The 16,741-nt window shown below is 34.6% G+C and overlaps 3 protein-coding genes across 3 annotated transcripts; 1 reads left to right on the top strand and 2 right to left on the bottom strand.

The window, feature by feature from the left end:
* The first annotated feature begins 8,559 nt into the window (after positions 1 to 8,559).
* On the top strand, positions 8,560 to 10,720 carry LOC131655206 (uncharacterized). Its single transcript, XM_058925099.1, has 2 exons — positions 8,560 to 8,839; positions 9,959 to 10,720. The coding sequence occupies exons 1-2, from the start codon at positions 8,749 to 8,751 to the stop codon at positions 10,561 to 10,563; spliced, it is 696 nt and encodes a 231-aa protein (XP_058781082.1). The 5' UTR covers positions 8,560 to 8,748; the 3' UTR covers positions 10,564 to 10,720.
* Positions 10,721 to 12,665: 1,945 nt separating this feature from the next.
* LOC131660725 (uncharacterized) lies at positions 12,666 to 13,791 on the bottom strand. The gene has a single exon (XM_058930027.1). The coding sequence runs from the start codon at positions 13,372 to 13,374 to the stop codon at positions 13,033 to 13,035; it is 342 nt and encodes a 113-aa protein (XP_058786010.1). The 5' UTR covers positions 13,375 to 13,791; the 3' UTR covers positions 12,666 to 13,032.
* Positions 13,792 to 13,907: 116 nt separating this feature from the next.
* LOC131660724 (ylmG homolog protein 2, chloroplastic-like) lies at positions 13,908 to 16,023 on the bottom strand. Its single transcript, XM_058930026.1, has 3 exons — positions 15,663 to 16,023; positions 15,380 to 15,582; positions 13,908 to 14,347 (listed from the first exon to the last, which is right to left on the bottom strand). The coding sequence occupies exons 1-3, from the start codon at positions 15,921 to 15,923 to the stop codon at positions 14,083 to 14,085; spliced, it is 729 nt and encodes a 242-aa protein (XP_058786009.1). The 5' UTR covers positions 15,924 to 16,023; the 3' UTR covers positions 13,908 to 14,082.
* Between the last annotated feature and the right edge of the window lie 718 nt (positions 16,024 to 16,741).

The following is a 16,741-nucleotide window of genomic DNA, read 5'->3' as shown; positions in this document are numbered from 1 at the left end:
GATGGTGATTCTGATGTGTTGCATATACCTAATGAGAGTGGTAGTGATGAGGAACATGAGAAGTTTCCTTCTTATAAAAGTGGCGAGTCATTAAAGTTTGAGCTAGGTATGGTGTTTAGCAAAAAAAAATGGTGATGGATGTTTAAAAAGAATATGTTATGGGAGAAGAAAAAAAATATTGTCATTAAGAAAGATGATGCAAAGAGAATAGCGAATAAATGCATGGAAGAATGCAATTTCCACATGAGAGCTAGTAAAAAGGTAAGGGATCAACATTGGCAAGTAGTTAGTTTATTTGATGAACACAACTGTTCTATAACTCCATGTAACATGCAAGCAAAGACTACATGGTTGGCTAAGAAGCTTGGTTACATTCTAAGACACAACCTTGACATGAAGCCAGCAGGATTGATTGCTTATTATCTTGAAAGATGAGGAGTGAATTTGTCCCATGATCAAACTTATAGAGCTAAAGGAAGGGTTGTGGATCTGTTACAAGGTGCTGGTATGGACTAATTTAACCATTTGAGGAGCTATGCCCAAGATTTATTGAAATCCAACCCTAATAGTAGTGTTGTGATCAAATGTGCTGACTCAAATGAAGGCCTTGTATTTGAGAGAATTTATGTATGTTTAAAGGCTTCCAAGTATGATTTTGCAAAATATTGTAGGTCATTAATAGAGCTCGATGCTTATTTTTTGAAAGGTGACTTTAGTGGGCAATTGATGGAAGCTGTGGGGAGAGATGGAAATAACAAGGTTTTTCCTATTGCTTATGCTGTTATGGAGGTTGAAAAAAGATTCTTGGGATTGGTTCATCAAAATTCTATTGGAAGACTTGAAAGGTATAAACCAAAGGGCTTATATTTTTATCTCATACCAACAAAAGGTAACTTGTAATTATTTATCTGATGGTCAAGTTGTAATTATTCATGTAGTGACATTGTAATGGTATTGTTTGTATGTTAGGGATTAGCTCTAGCAATTCAAAGTGTGAGTGCTCGTGTTGAGCAACGTCTTTGTATGAAGCATCTATATGGGAATTAGAAGAAGAAAAATCTTGGGCTTTAATTTAAAGAGGTTGTGTGGAGTACATCATAAGCTACAATTGCACCAGCATGGGAGAGGGCAATGTTAAAGATGAAGAGCATGAAAGAATCTGCATGGAAAGAAATGGTGGATATCCTTACATCTTACTGGAGTCGATCTCACTACGAAACATATTCTAAATGTGACCTTCAGGTAAACGACATGTGCCTGGCTTTCAATAGGGCCATTCTAGAATATAGGGATAAGTCAATAATTACTTTATTGTAAGGGATTAAGCGTTACCTTACTAAGAGGATAGCTAAGTAGAAGGAAGTAGTGAATAACTACAGTGGTGATATATGCCCTAAAATACAATTGGTTCTTGAAAAGAACAAGAAGAATGCATCACATTGGACTCTTACATGGCATGGTGATGATGACATGGCCATATAATGGTGTGACTAATGGAATTGACACATATGTTGTTAATCTAAAATAAGACTAATGATGAACCAAGAAATCAACATGTCCTTCCTAGAAAACTTGCAACAGTCACTTGCCATAAGTGTGGAGCAATGGGACACAACAACAAAAGTTGTAAAGGCAAGAGGGTTGCTGATAGAGCCATCTCAAAATATGGAAATAACAAGAAGACTACAAAGGATGGACAAAAGAAGAATACAAAGGGTGGATAATAGAATAAAACAAAGACAAGTGAAGTTAAAATTGGAAGCTCATCACAAGCACCCCCTACCTACACAACCATCTCAGCAGTAGTATTTTGATTTGAAGTACCTTTAATGTTGTGTATTGTTCAAGTACTATAAGAACATGTTGGTTAAGTTGTTATTTGGTACCTTTTGGATCAAGTACGATAAGCACCTTTTGGTTAAGTTGTAATTTTTTACCTTTGGATCAAGTACTATAAGTACCTCTAGATTAAGTTGCTAAACATATGTAATGAACAAGTATAATGTATGTGATTAAGTACCTTTTGCCAGTTTCAAAAGTTTGAGATATTGAAATATTGGTACGTTGTGACCTGTAATATTAAAATATTGAAAGTTTGCAAAGCTTGATTTAACTGTACACTGAAATAATGGTACGTGTATGATGTGACCTGTAATGCTGCAATGCTGTGAAAATCTTGGTTTGTGTATGTTGTAATTTAACAATGACCTATAATGATGTGTATGTTGTGATGTTATGGTCTATAATATAAAAATGATGTTATTATATGTATGTTGTGATATGGTGGTCTCTATTTAGACAACAACTAGAAAAGAATTGGCACAATTTAATAGCATATTTTTAGGAACAACATAACATTGAACAACATTTCACATTACAACATTTCACATTACAACAGATTTTCTGGAAACATTACTCCCAATTACATTGAACAACATTTCAAATTACACATCTTACTTCATTACACATCCTGAACAACATTTGACAAAGTCACTCCACATCCTACTTCATTACACATCCTGAAACTAGTCCTATTACCAACACAATAATAATGGCAATCGAAAACTTCAAATACTTGATCTTTATATTCAAATTCTTGATCTTCATATTCAAATTTTTGATCTTCATCTTTAATTCATCTTCTTGGATCATCCCTCATCGATTTTAACCTTTGCATTATTCAATATCTGATTCAATATGAAATCATGTCTTTTGCTATTGGGCACATCTCTTCATCACACCAAACAAAATGGTTGCATCGTTTGTACCTCTGAATCTACATAGGATATGAATTCTCAATGATGGAAAGAATTGGAAAATTTGAGACTCAAACATAACTGATACAAAAACTTACTTTCTACATCGCACACCCGTAAAAGTGGCATCTTGGGTTAGTATCGGTCCATGATGTCATCAACGGTGCATTAAGACCATATATACATTCACCATGGACGGAGGGAGATTTTGTTCGATTGCTTGCTTCGAAACACCAAGACATGGTTGATTGGCAAAGTAAGATGCAATTTTGTTATATGGATGAAACAATTTTGTTATGAAGAAGAGGCAAGCTTGAATGTGCATACAACTAATGAATAAGATGAAGAGAAATTTGGGGTCATCTAAAATTAACATTCATCAGAATATTATGTTCTCTGGTTAATGAAGAGAAATTAATAACAAAACTAATTCAAAGAATTTCATAAATTCATTTTGAAATTAAAAATAATGAATTGACTCATTTAATGAAGTGGCAGCCTGTTGACTGATCCATGTCATCATTTTTATGTGCCACATACACAAATATGGGGAGGGACCAAAAAATTGCCAAAAAAATGTATATTTTGGGACCAAAAGGCTGAATTTTTTAAAAAGGGGTTCAAAAATTCAAAATAATACAAATAGAGGGGTTAAAATTGCATTTAAGCCTATTTTTAAAAAAAACTTATATTGGAAGGATTAACATATTACCTTCAAAGAATTTGGGGATAATGCATACCTTTGTTTGCCACCACAAAAGTGTTAACACTATCATTTAGTCTCATACACATCAACAATTTGACACATCTGAGTGGCTAATGTTTGATAAGTTGCAATTACATGTATATGATTGAGTTAATTATTATGTCCATATAATGGATGATCATATGCATTATTTAATGATTATTGTCATTGATTTGTTGTCTCATGGATTTCAAAGTAGTTATTTAATGTGACAATTGTCCATAGAAATATGTAAGAATTTATTACTTCTTGTTTCTATGTGATTCAAATATATTCCTTATTGACTCATGTATGAACATAATATTAGTATAAGGGATTTATGGTGGCAGAACAAAACCTTGTTGTAAACTGTAAAGAGGCCCATTAACACTTAGCATTTAAACATGAGTGGTCCTATACAGATTTGGGTGATAACGAGACTTGAAGTTAGATTCATACTAGTGATTTCATGTTGCATATGCATATTATTGAGAAACAAGTGTGAGTTGTGTTAGTCCTACATTTTTTGGAAATATGGAGGTTGAACACTTTATAAGTAAGACGACTCATACATTGATGGATCATCACGAGGGAAGCATCAATGTTGGGTAAAAGATTCCCCTAAAGTTCAAAAACTAACCCAATAAAGTGAGAGAGAGAGACCACATATTTACCGAAAAATTTAAGATAATGGGTGTATGGGTCGTCTCACTTCCTTCACTTTTTCAAGCAATGTGGTACTTACATGACTCACACTTGTTTCTCAGCAATCTAACCCTCGAGTATGAGTCCATCCACTATGAACCTCACTTAAGTGGAAGCTCTTTCATCGGCATACACTTGTACTTTTGTTTGCAAACTACAATGGGACATGTCGCCTAACCACCACCTTGTCAAAAAGACTTTTGATACAAGGAGTCAGTCCCTTACTTGAACCATCGACTTTGATGCCATTGTTGGGTCATAAAGAGTTGGGTTATAGATTGTGGGATCCAATTGAAAATAAAATTATTAGAAGGTGTGATGTGATATTTCTTGAAGACCAAACTATTTATGATTTTGATAAAATAGATAAGTCAAAATATGATGGTAGAAGTTATACTAATGTTGTGCTTAAACCTCCTAGTGGAAATTTTGTTGATGATCTAGATATACAGGTAGGCGATGATAATGTAACCAATGACCAATAACCTTATCATGATGAGCAAGTTGAAGAGGCTACAATGAACAAATGTATGTAACCAATAACCAAGAACCTTATTTAGTTCTTGTTGTGACACTTACTAATTTAGTTATGAATGGGAAATTGGTAATGTCAATGATTAAACATTGCATGCTTAATGAAAAAGTTAGAAGAGATGAGTGTGGTATAATTGTTACTCCTAACCAGTTTGAAGATCTAATTATCGAGTCAGATGGGAGAAGCATGTTGGGTCATCATAGGGACCATCCACATTGGGCCAAGAGCAATGCACAAGTGAAAGAGGCACCATATATGGTGTGTCTCTCACAAAGGAATGTCCCAAGTGTAAAATACACCCTCGAATTGCCCCTAACAGTGGTATTAGAGCTGATGGTTCAATTAAGGGACTGACTCCTTGTATCGAAAGTCTTCCTGACAAGGTGGTGGTCAGGCGGCGTGTTCCGTTGTAGTGCCTGCAATGGCGGTACAAGTGTATGTGGATGAAAGAGTTTCCGCTTAAGGGTAACATAGTGATGGACTCACACTTGAGGGGGGATTGTTGTGCACAAATGTGAGTTGTTAGTCCCACATTGCTTGGAAAAGTGGAGGTTGAGCACTTTATAAGTGAGATGACCCATACACCTATCACCTTAAGGTTTTGGGTGAATATGTGGTGTCTCTTTCACTTGTGTGTTGCTCTTGACCCAATGTGGATGCTCCTCGTGATGACTCAACAATGGTATCAGATATGATGGTTTAATTAAGGGATCGACTCCTTGTATCAAACATCTTCTTGACAATATCGCGGTCAGGCGGCGTGTCCTATTGTAGTGTTTGCAACGGCGGTACAAGTGTATGTGGATGAAAGAGCTTCCGCTTGAGGGGCGCATAGTAGATGGACTCACACTTTGAGGGGACGATTTTTATGCACAAGGGTAAGTTGTTAGTCCTGCATTGCTTAGAATAGTGAAGGTTGAGCACTTTATAAGTGAGATGACCTATTTATTGGCGCAACAATCAGGGGGTTGAGCGAGGAGCATTCTACTTTATGGAAATTTTCTTTAAACAACACACCTTTGTGAGAGACTCACCACTTATTCACCCAAAACCTTAAGGTTTTGGATGAATAAGTGGTGTGTCTCTCACTTGTGTGTTGCTCTTGGCCCAATGTTAAATGCTCATCCTCGTGAATCAACAAATGGTCTCAGAGCCTTTGGTTTCGAGAAAGGGATCAGCTTACTTGTATCGAAATGCCTATAGGGGTGTCCCATTAAAGAAAGTCAACGGTGGTATAAGTGTATGTGGAAGAAAGAGCTTCCATTTGAGGGGGAGAATTGTGGATAGACTCGCACTCGAGTGAAAGTGATGAGAATGTAGAAAGTGTGAGTAGTATGGATAATAGCCCCACATTGGATAGGAATGTGGTGACTTGAGCATTTATAAGTGGGAGAACCCACTCACCGATCACCTTAAGATTTTGGGTGAATAAGTGGTGTGTATTTCACAAAGGTGTGTTGTTCAAAGAAAAGTCCCACAAAGTAGAATGCTCCATACTCGACCCTCCGATTGTTGCGCAAGCAAAACTAGAAATTTTCATAAGTGTGACAAATCTGAGAGTCGCAGCAAATCAAGAAGCAAGTCAATAACTAGAAAAGAAATTATATGCTACAATTATGGCAAGGTGGGATGCATAAAAATGAATTGCAAGTTTCTCAAAAGAAAATATTCAAGGAAAATAGATGAAGGTAATGAGAAGAGAAATAATAAAGACACAACAGTAGTTGCGCGTGGCAATGATGTATATAGGGATGAAATTTTGGCTCATACCTTATGGATACCCGCAAAAAATGCCCACAACGAATAGGATAAAAATCCGCAAAATAGGTACAGGCACGAATAACTACCCATTAAAATAAGCGAATATGGGCGCGGGCACGAGTACCTTACTACCCACCCCGCCCCATACCCACATTACTTATTTATATAATGTCATTTATATTATTATATAAAAAATGCACATTCGTCAAATTTTAAAAAAATATATCGCTATTAAACTATTACACATTTTAATAAAAATATTTATTTATTTCTTAAGTCAACAATAACATCCATAATTTTTTAATATTATTAAAAAAATTAAGTTATATAATATTTTATAATTAATTGATTTAATTTTACTACACACTCAGGTAAACGAGTACGAGTATGGATATTGAGATACCCATAGGGCACTAGTATGGGTATGAACATTGGTGTCCACGCAGATATGGACTCGGGCACAGAGATTTTTTCGAACCGCAAGTATGCGGATGGGTACTATAGTTCTTTGTCCTAATCCTGTCCATTGTCATCCCTAGAAGTATACATTGTTTATGATGATAATTCCATAAACCTTACATGTCAAGATTCAACATGAATTTTTGTTCTCAGATCCTCGTACCATGTTACTCCTTTTGCATGATGCTTTTGTTAACATTAAGGAGTTATTCATTTGATCAAGGTTAGAACTTAGGAGTAGTTTTTTTTCTTCTCAGAATCCTGCAAATATATAAAAATAAAAAGCAGAATACAAAGATCTAAGGGGACAAAAACTAAAACCCAGTAAAAACATACAACCAAAAAATAGAGAGAGCAACCTTAAAGGGTAAATAAAGAAAATCTAGATCTTAATTTTTAGTTAACAAACACGCACTACAAGTACAATCCAACGTACCCGCGTACAGGCTCGAAACCGAATTGTAAAAAAATAGTAGTTTGTGAATTGATAAACACATAATCCAAATCTTCAAGAATAGCGAATGAACTTTACCGCCAACACAGAAACAAGTCCATACCCCAACAACCCACTGTATCAATATACCACAAAATCCCTATGTTAAAAACAGTAAGCAAAATGACTCTCTCGAGCCAAATAATCCACTATCAAAAAATGATATGGATATCCACTCAATCTGATATCAATCACAATGATTGATATAGATATAAAGTCGACATCGATGCAAAGGAGGCAAACCTTAAAACTCGAAATCTGCAGATCTCAACAGATCTATAAACAATCAGAACATCAAAAGATAAGGACACCAAACTTGCATTGAAAACACAAACTTGCCTATGTCGAAGAACTGAAAACACACACGACCCTAGCGAGAAAGAAACCACCGTTGCGCACCATTCGTCGTCGGCAAGGTAAAAAAACAACCCCATCAAAAGGGGTTTGACGGTGACGCGACCAAGATGACTGATCGCACCAGCGTAAATTTGAGGTTACATTAGGAAAAACAACTTTGAATTTAAGAAAGAAAGGATGAAACTTTAAAAAAAAAAAAAAAAAGCAGAGCATTTGTCTTTTTTTTTTTTTTGGCTTTATACCACCGGTTTAGTCCGGTTCGGGGGCGAGTTCTGGCATCAAGTGGTTTCATCCCCCTCCCGATCGCAGTTGCGGGGGATCGAACCGTGGTTCTCCCTACCAAGTCCAGCGCCAATCACCACTGGACCAACTAACGATTGGTAGCATTTGTCTTTTAGAGAGACGATAATGCTTTGCCAGAGTAGTTTGATTTAACTCAATAATAAAAAAGAATCTCTTTAAATTGATTGGTGTTGTTTCCGGAGTCTTTGTTTTTTAATATCCCTAACTAATGCCCTGCCCCAAGTTTGCTTATAAAAAAACAAATTGTACTAACAAATTTGAAACTTATTTGTCACTAATTAATTAACTAATAAAATCACGTGCCATTAAAAGCAGTATTAGGAAAAGAGAAAAAAAAAAACTCTTAAAAATCTTCAAATGATAATTTGCTGATTCCTCTTTTTGAATTACAATAATAAACCTAACCACGCCGACAGATTATGAACTAATTTAATTATAAAATCACTAACATGAAATGAGTATAGTTTCCTAATTGAAACGTACTTTCTTCCTTATAAGTTATAATAATCTCATAATAATTAAACTTCCAGAAACTTTAAGAACCTACCTTGAGCTACCAAAGACCCACTCGTTTGGTGGATTTTCAACACAGAAACAGACATAATAACAACACACAGATCTATCTTCATTCTCTGTTTCCTCTGAAACAGTAACAATGCCTAAAACTTTCACTGTCTGCTTTCTTTTCTTCATCTTTTTCTTCTTTCTTGCTGCTTCTACGGGCTCTACTGCCGCTGTTACTCAAAGTAAGTCTTGAATAAGTTCTTTTTACTTTTTATCTACTGGTTTTGATTCAAGATTTGGAATCTTGCTGTTACTCAGTTTGATCTATTATAGAATCGCTTTCTAAAAATGTGATTTTAAATACCTTTGCTGTTAATTTTTGTGATCTGTATCAATGTTTGCTCCTTTGAGATGAAATGAGTTTTACAATGCCGGCATTTCACAGTAAACCTGCCAGCTGTGACTAGATCTTAATTGCTAGGGAAAAATAGTTTCATTTTTCAATATTGTTGAATCTTGGTTGGTATAGAAGTTTCTTATAATTCAGATGTAAGAAAGTTTCAACTATATTATTATCTTATGCTAATTAGTTAACTGTAGGAATCAGAATGAGTAATAATCACTAAAAACTCTTTCCGAGGTTCTGGGTTCCAATCTGGATGATGGTGTTCAACCTAACAATATTGATTTTTGTTAGTTGAGATAGGATTTGCGGACTCGTCGTTATATTTTGTACTTGCTAAATGTACAATGTGTGACAACGCCTAGTTGTATAGGGGCTGTCAGAGAGTTTTAGGATTGTTGTGGTATCAAAGCAAACTCACTCAGGGACGGTGAGGAGCTATGTTTATTGGTGTCTTATGAGTGAATTGAATGTCCTTCCTCAACCTTAGAGTTGAGGTATTTATAAGAGCCTCTTGGGTTTGGGTCTTAAAACCCAAGAAAGCACTAACAACTCCTTTATCTCTCATGAGCTTGGGAATTTATAGTTATTTCTCCTATTACACTAGAGAACATGACCTGTACTCTTCTTACTAAGCAATTTCTAAGTAAGGACATGTCATTCCCTGTGTCTTCATCAATGTGCAAGTATTTCAATTAGCGGGCGACCATTACAGATAAGGGGCGCACGTTCCAATAAATGGGCGATTAGGACACTTGCTGGAGAGATATATTGCATCGCATGTCCTTCGAAAACTCTTGTGCCGCCTCTTGCGGCCCTTTTGTGAATATACCAGTACATTTTTCTTTACATACTATATATGATTAAATTTCTTTTATTGCATTAACTAGTATATACTCACTGTCACTGTGTGTTTTCTAAATTCTCACTGGGTGACATTTTGAAAACCACTATGCAGCCAATGTTACTGCTAACCCTGCAGACAAGTTAGTAGCTGAGATTAACAAAAACAGAACTGCTCACAAGGATTCATCTCTATATGACAATCCCGGGCTTGCATGTCTCGCTCTACAATACATTAAGGCATATCAGGGTGATTGTGGTGCTGTTGGTGGATCTGATGCCAAGAAACCTCCGGAGTCTCAATTTGTTGAAGTCTTTGCCCCAACCTGTGGTGTTAAGGCGACAACTCTTGCTGTTATAACCGGTCGTTTCTTGGGGTGCCAGACTAAGTATGTTCATGCACCGGAGGCGTTTTCAGAAATCTTGATAAGAAACCAGAAAAGCTTAGACCTGCTATACAGTAAGAACCACACTCAGGTGGGTGCTGCTGTTACAGGTACTGATGGAGGGTCTCCTTATTTCTGGTGTGTGTTGTTTGGCAATGGTAAACCTAATAGCACCTTTGCTTTTGAGGGTGGTGTGGCTAAAGCAACAAAACCAGGTTGCTATAGCGGAGCTAATGATGAATGCAGTGGTGCTCAAGATTGGTCGCCGGTCAATTTGATGTGGCTATTTGCTGCCTCAGTTTCAATTGCAATGGGTTTTGCATTTCCATTATGATCATGAATTGTATGGATTTCCACTTGATTTATGTGACTTTATTCTTTTTTTCTTCTTTCCATTGGTTTTGATTTTGTTATTTATTGAGATACTCTTGCCAATTGTCTTTCTATCTTTAAAGTTTACCTATGAAATGTGTGATATTGGCTCTTGTAAATTTCTTGTCTAGCAATTCAAGTTTTGCATTAATTGTTTTAAGATTGGAGTTGAAGATGCATTGATTTGGACAGTCTGCAATGTACCCTAGCCCTGATAACGGGTGAAGTTGTTGAATAAGCTTTTTTGAGAAATCATAATATAATCATACTTTAAAATCATATCACACTTGAAAAGATTACTACTAGACTAGACAACAAAAATCATATCACACTTGAAAAGATTACTACTAGACAACAAAAATAATCATATGTGAATGGTAAAAAAAAAAAACAAAATGGTAAAATCAACATTTGTCTTAATATTCTATCATCCAAATTATTAATTTAGAGATCTTTTTTTAATAATTTTCTTAAAACTTTTTTAGGTCTTCCTTCATTTCTCTCCATTTGATCTAGTCTTTTTATTACTTAATCTATAAGTCTTTTTCTATATGTTCAAAACACTTAAATCTATTTTATACAACTTTTTCCACTATAGGTGTTATTTCAACATTTTCTATAATATTGTCATCTTTAATCTTATTATGTTGTGTTAATCTTAACTCTCCAACATTGTGTTCCATATAATATCGCAGGTCTTTACCGTAGGTCGATAAAAGAAATTTTTCAGCTTGAGCAGTACTTAGTGTCACATAAAATCTCTTAAGTACTCCTTCATTTCAGCCGCCAAAATTGAACTCCTTGGTTTACATCCCTTTTATTTCTCCAATATTTTATATTACGAACCCAAGATATTTAAACCGCATGACTTGTGCGATGATATGACCTTCAATTTTCACCTTTAGATAATAAACGCTTCTCCTTTTACTTAACTTACATTTCATATACTTTATCTTACTTCCGCTTATAAAGTCATGTATTTTTAAATCTCGTCTCCAAGTCTTGAACATCTTATTTAAATTCTTTTTTTACTCTTCAAATAGACAATATCATCTATAAAAAACATGCATTTCAGTCTAGCTCTTGGATATGTTTTGTGAGTATATTCAAAATTAAAGTAAAAATATAAGAGCTTATGGTTGAATCTTGATGCAACTTATTGTAGTGGAGAGAAACCATTTGTCTCCACCCTATGTCCGCACATTAGTCGACACCTTATTATATATATCTCGGAGAAGGTGTATGATAGTGTTTAGAAAAGTTTTGTGAAATTTTTTAGAAAAGAATGTACAGATGAGAAGTTGACTAAAACATCATCCCGTTATACCTAAAAATGTCAAACATTGATTTGACTATATCACTCATCTCTCTTATGTATTACTATTTAATTTGTTCCAAACGAGCATGAACTAATAACTTATGTTTTAGTTTTAACAATTGTAGAATGACTAGGAACTGTTGTTCTTTTTGTAGTTTTAACAATTGTAGAATGACTAGGAATTGTTGTTCTTTTTGCTAGTGATTTTAGCATACTTTTTAGAATAATGCTATACTTACACCCCCAAACTTACACCAATACTTACACCATACACTGTTCACCGTATTTATACGGTGAACAGTGTTTTTTAAAATAAAATAATAATATTTATAAAAAATATTTTTTATTTTTAAAATTATGGACGACACTGTTCATGTAAGGACGTGCATTAACCAACTTCATTACTGCATTAACCAAGTTTTTACACTGCATTAACCAAGTTTGATGACGGCTAAAAATCAATTTTAATACCTGGATGTTGCATTAACCAACTTCATTACTGCATTAACCAAGTTTTTACACTGCATTAACCAAATTTGAGTAATGCTATTCTTACACCCATGAACAGTACTTTTCAGTAGTCATTAAATTTGGTTAATGCAGTGTAAAAACTTGGTTAATGCAGTAATGAAGTTGGTTAATGCAACATCCAAGTATTAAAAATAATTTTTAGCAGTCATCAAACTTAGTTAATGCAGTGTAAAAACTTGGTTAATGCAGTAATGAAGTTGGTTAATGCACGTCCTTATATGAACAGTGTCGTCCGTAATTTTAAAAATAAAAAATATTTTTTATAAATATTATTATTTTATTTTAAAAAACACTGTTCACCGTATAAATACGGTGAACAGTGTTTGGTGTAAGTATTGGTGTAAGATTGAGGTGTAAGTATAGCATTGCTGTACTTTTTATCACTAAGTTGAGTTTTCTATTTTATTTAACAGTCGCATTAGTACTTTAGCTAAATTCTATCAAAATTTGATAAGATGTTTACTTCTCTCGCCATTGAGATTACAAAATGGCTATCAATTTCTTCACAAAATATGGCACAAAAGAGATTCTTACACACTTATAAAATATCTCACAACAACACTGTTTGAGTATCACATGACCTTACATAGATGATTTCCACTTCAAAATAAGAATAAGAACAGTAATAGTCACAAAAATACCGCCTGAAGAACCGCAGACTCTATGAATCCAGTAACGATCAAACACAGCAAAGCTCTGGTCCAAGTAAGCTGATAAAGCTATGCACAAAATCAATAAAAGAAGTAGCAAAGGCAGCCAAACAGAAATGTTTATGAGCTGTTCCTCATCTTCCAAGTCACTGTCACTCTCTGGCTTGCGCTCCATATAAAGAGGAGAGGCCACGGCTAGAACCACCAAACCTATGGTGGCTAGTTTCTCATATAACGAAAATCTGCTTCCTCTTCTGAAAGCTTCAAGTTCCATTCACTATGCTATGATTTTTGAGTGACCCTGGTCCTTGGTTCGTTCCCTGTGGATAGCTAATGTTTGTTTGTTTTTCGCAGAAATGAATATGGTGGAACTGTTAGGGAAAAACCACCACCATAATGTTAATATGGTGATTGGAATCCTACTTTTTCAAAGCAAGGTAGTAAGGACTAGAAATCACATGGATGTTTCTGAAAGGCTATTTCAGTAGCTTTTATACTTGTTACATTGCATGGATATGATTATGAATCAGATTCTCTACTCGTAAATCATAATATTCTCCTCCTGCTCAAATTTCATCTGGAATCTGATGCTGTCTGTTTCTACTATGGAAGTGCACGCGAAATTAATTAATGTAAAGAAATACACAATCTTCGGACAAGGTTCTTTTACAGTGAGCAATTCACTTTAGAAAGTAAAGTAAATAATACCAATGGTTGATATTATATGTGCTTAACAAATCACAAATCATGTGTAATTGCAAAATCTAGCTTATTTAGAGGATGAACGGTAGGAGAATTCAAGGCGGAAAAAAAAAGGTATTAATATGATTATAATAAATTCAGAGGTTTTTACAAAAAAAAAAATCATAGGAATCGCAGGTTCGAAAATTGTGTTGCCTAGAACTATGATAGCCGAAGTTACAACAGAAACCTATTTAAATAAATAAACAGGCAGAGGTACAATCGAAAGCATTGTGATATTCTAATCTGCAGTTGTGGAGGTCTTTGACCCGATCCCTTGAAGCCGTCTCATCCATTTGTTCTGTGAAGAAGTAACATCGGTAGACTGTAATCTTGTTTCAAGACCTTGTTTAGATTGTTCTGTGATTGGAAGCTCAGCAGGGAGTGCTGCAGCAGTGCTGGTGAAGGCATTCAGGACAAGAAATGCTAGGATGGGAGAGAGATCCAGTCCTCCAATAGGAGGGATAAGTCCACGGAATACGTTCAGATACGGGTCACATACGGTGCTGAATTAAGCAAAAAATCATTTTATTCAACACGCAGAAATTAGATCATAGCATCATATGCATAAGAGATGAAATAACAGAATCAAATGTTTTGGTAATTTAAGGTAATTTATTATATTTTACTTGCATGCCACTACGCAAGTACTCTCATGGAAATGGATTCCGTCAGTCAAATAGTGAATGCATCAATATTTCAACATCCGATTTCGAACATTGTTTTACAATGTTTTCAATTTATTTATCGAACTTAAATTCTAAACCATCTAATTTCAATCAAGCGGCTTCCAAATCATTGACATCAGGGTTCTTTGACTGCAGAAAATCAGAGTCCCTTTCTAATAGCATCTCGTCCACAACCCAACACGTTCCATTTTGTGCGCTCATTTTGACCTTCCTCAACTTAAATTAAACACCTCATAAGTCATAAGCACCATATTTTTCTGAGTATAGATTCCCCTAATATCACATCATTACATTTCGTCGACAAAGTATATCATTTAAATGCCTTCTTATCCCCTCATGGAACATAAGCTTTAGAGTTTATATTGATTCTTTGTTCCCATAAGAAACTCTCTCCAACCAACAACAACAACCAAGGCTTATCCCACTAAGTGAAGACTGCTACATTCTATTCAGAACCATGCTTCTAAACAATTCGTTAATCTCAAGATCTTTCTTAATAACTTTTCTTATACTATTTTTGCTCTTATAGTTTTTCTAGGTCTTCCTTCACCTCTAGTCGCTTGACTCCTCTCCATCTGATCTACTCTCCTTACCACAAAATCTACATGTTTTCTCTTTTACATGTCCAAACCACGTAATTCTATTTTCCAGCATCTTTATTTCTATAAATGTTTCCCCAACATTCCCTCCAACCATTCTAGATTTTTCAGATTCTTGACCACTTTGTTGACACTAAATATAACTCTAAGCTCTAAACTATATTTCATCAATCAATATTTACATCTATTTCACAATTGGCACATTGTGGCTACCAAAACAAATGAATAAAAGAATGGGTCATTCATTCACCTGAGAGGAGCAACGAGAGCAGGAGGAGCATTGGGAAACCAGGTAAGAACAAGCCTACAAACAATCAAAGTATTGTAAAGGTTCAAGAAATTCTGAAGCCCATTAGCCACCACTAACCCAGCCACAGAATCTCCAGGCAAAACAGCAGCAAAATTGAGATGATTATTCACCAATCTCCTATTCCTATAGTTACTGCACCGAATCTGATAAACCACAAAAATCAAAACTCCCACTAAAATACACATAACCAAATCACAAAAAGTATTACTAATACATTTATTACCTGGAAGCATGTGTCATGGAATTGAGAGGAAAGAGAGAGTAGTTTGTTCAATATAGGGTTTTTAGAGGCGAGGGAATGGAGAAGTTTGGAACAATGATCGACTGCGTTGGAAATGGAGATGGGGAGTTGGGGAGTGGGGAAATTGGAGATGGGGAGTTTGAAGAATGGGAGTGCGATTAGGAATGGTGATTGGGGGTTTCTTGAATGGAAGGAGATGTTGTTGTTGTTGTTGGTTTCTGAGTCGGTACTATTCGGAGCCATTGTATGGAGGTGAAACAGGATAACCTGAGGACAGGTTATGGGTCCTGTGATAAGATAACTATCTAAAGAAGATAATGAAGATAGGAGTGTAGTAGTCTATTCCCTCAACGCCCACCCACATCTATGGTTTTTTTTATTAATAAAAAATGAACGGTTTCTTTTTATTAGGCATAACTAATAACAAACCCGTGCATACTCACGGGTTGTGTTCGGTTACGCGAATTTCGATATATCATTTTTTTTAAATAGAAATGTTAAAAAAGAAAAAAAAAATTAGATAAATAATTGATTATTTCATATATAAAAATATTTAGATCAATAATAGATTTTTTCCCATATATCATTTTTGGATTAAAAATATTTAATCATAAATATCATTTCTCGTATATAAAAATATTTAAATAAATAATAGATTTTTTCCCGTATACAGACTTCATTTTTGTTTAGGTATCATTTACAAAAATATTTGAATCAATAGTAAATTTCGTATATACAAATATTTAGATCAATAATAAATTTTTTCCCGTATACCATTTTTAAATAAAAAATATTTGGGTCATTAATACCATTTTTCGTAAATAATAGATTTTTTTCCGTATACAAATATTTTTTTTGTTTAGGTATCATTTACAAAAATATTTGAATCAATATTAAATTTTCGTATATTAAAATATTTAGATCAATAATAGGTCAATTTTCGTATATTAAATTTTCGTATACAAATAACTACAATTTTTCGTATATAAAAATATTTAGGTCAATAATAGATTTTTTCCCGTATACAAACTTCATTTTTGTTTAGGTACCATTTACAAAAA

This window comes from Vicia villosa, linkage group LG3, assembly GCF_029867415.1.
Source record: "Vicia villosa cultivar HV-30 ecotype Madison, WI linkage group LG3, Vvil1.0, whole genome shotgun sequence".
NCBI classification, from domain to species: Eukaryota; Viridiplantae; Streptophyta; class Magnoliopsida; order Fabales; family Fabaceae; genus Vicia; species Vicia villosa.
This window is presented reverse-complemented; position numbering and strand designations above follow the sequence as displayed.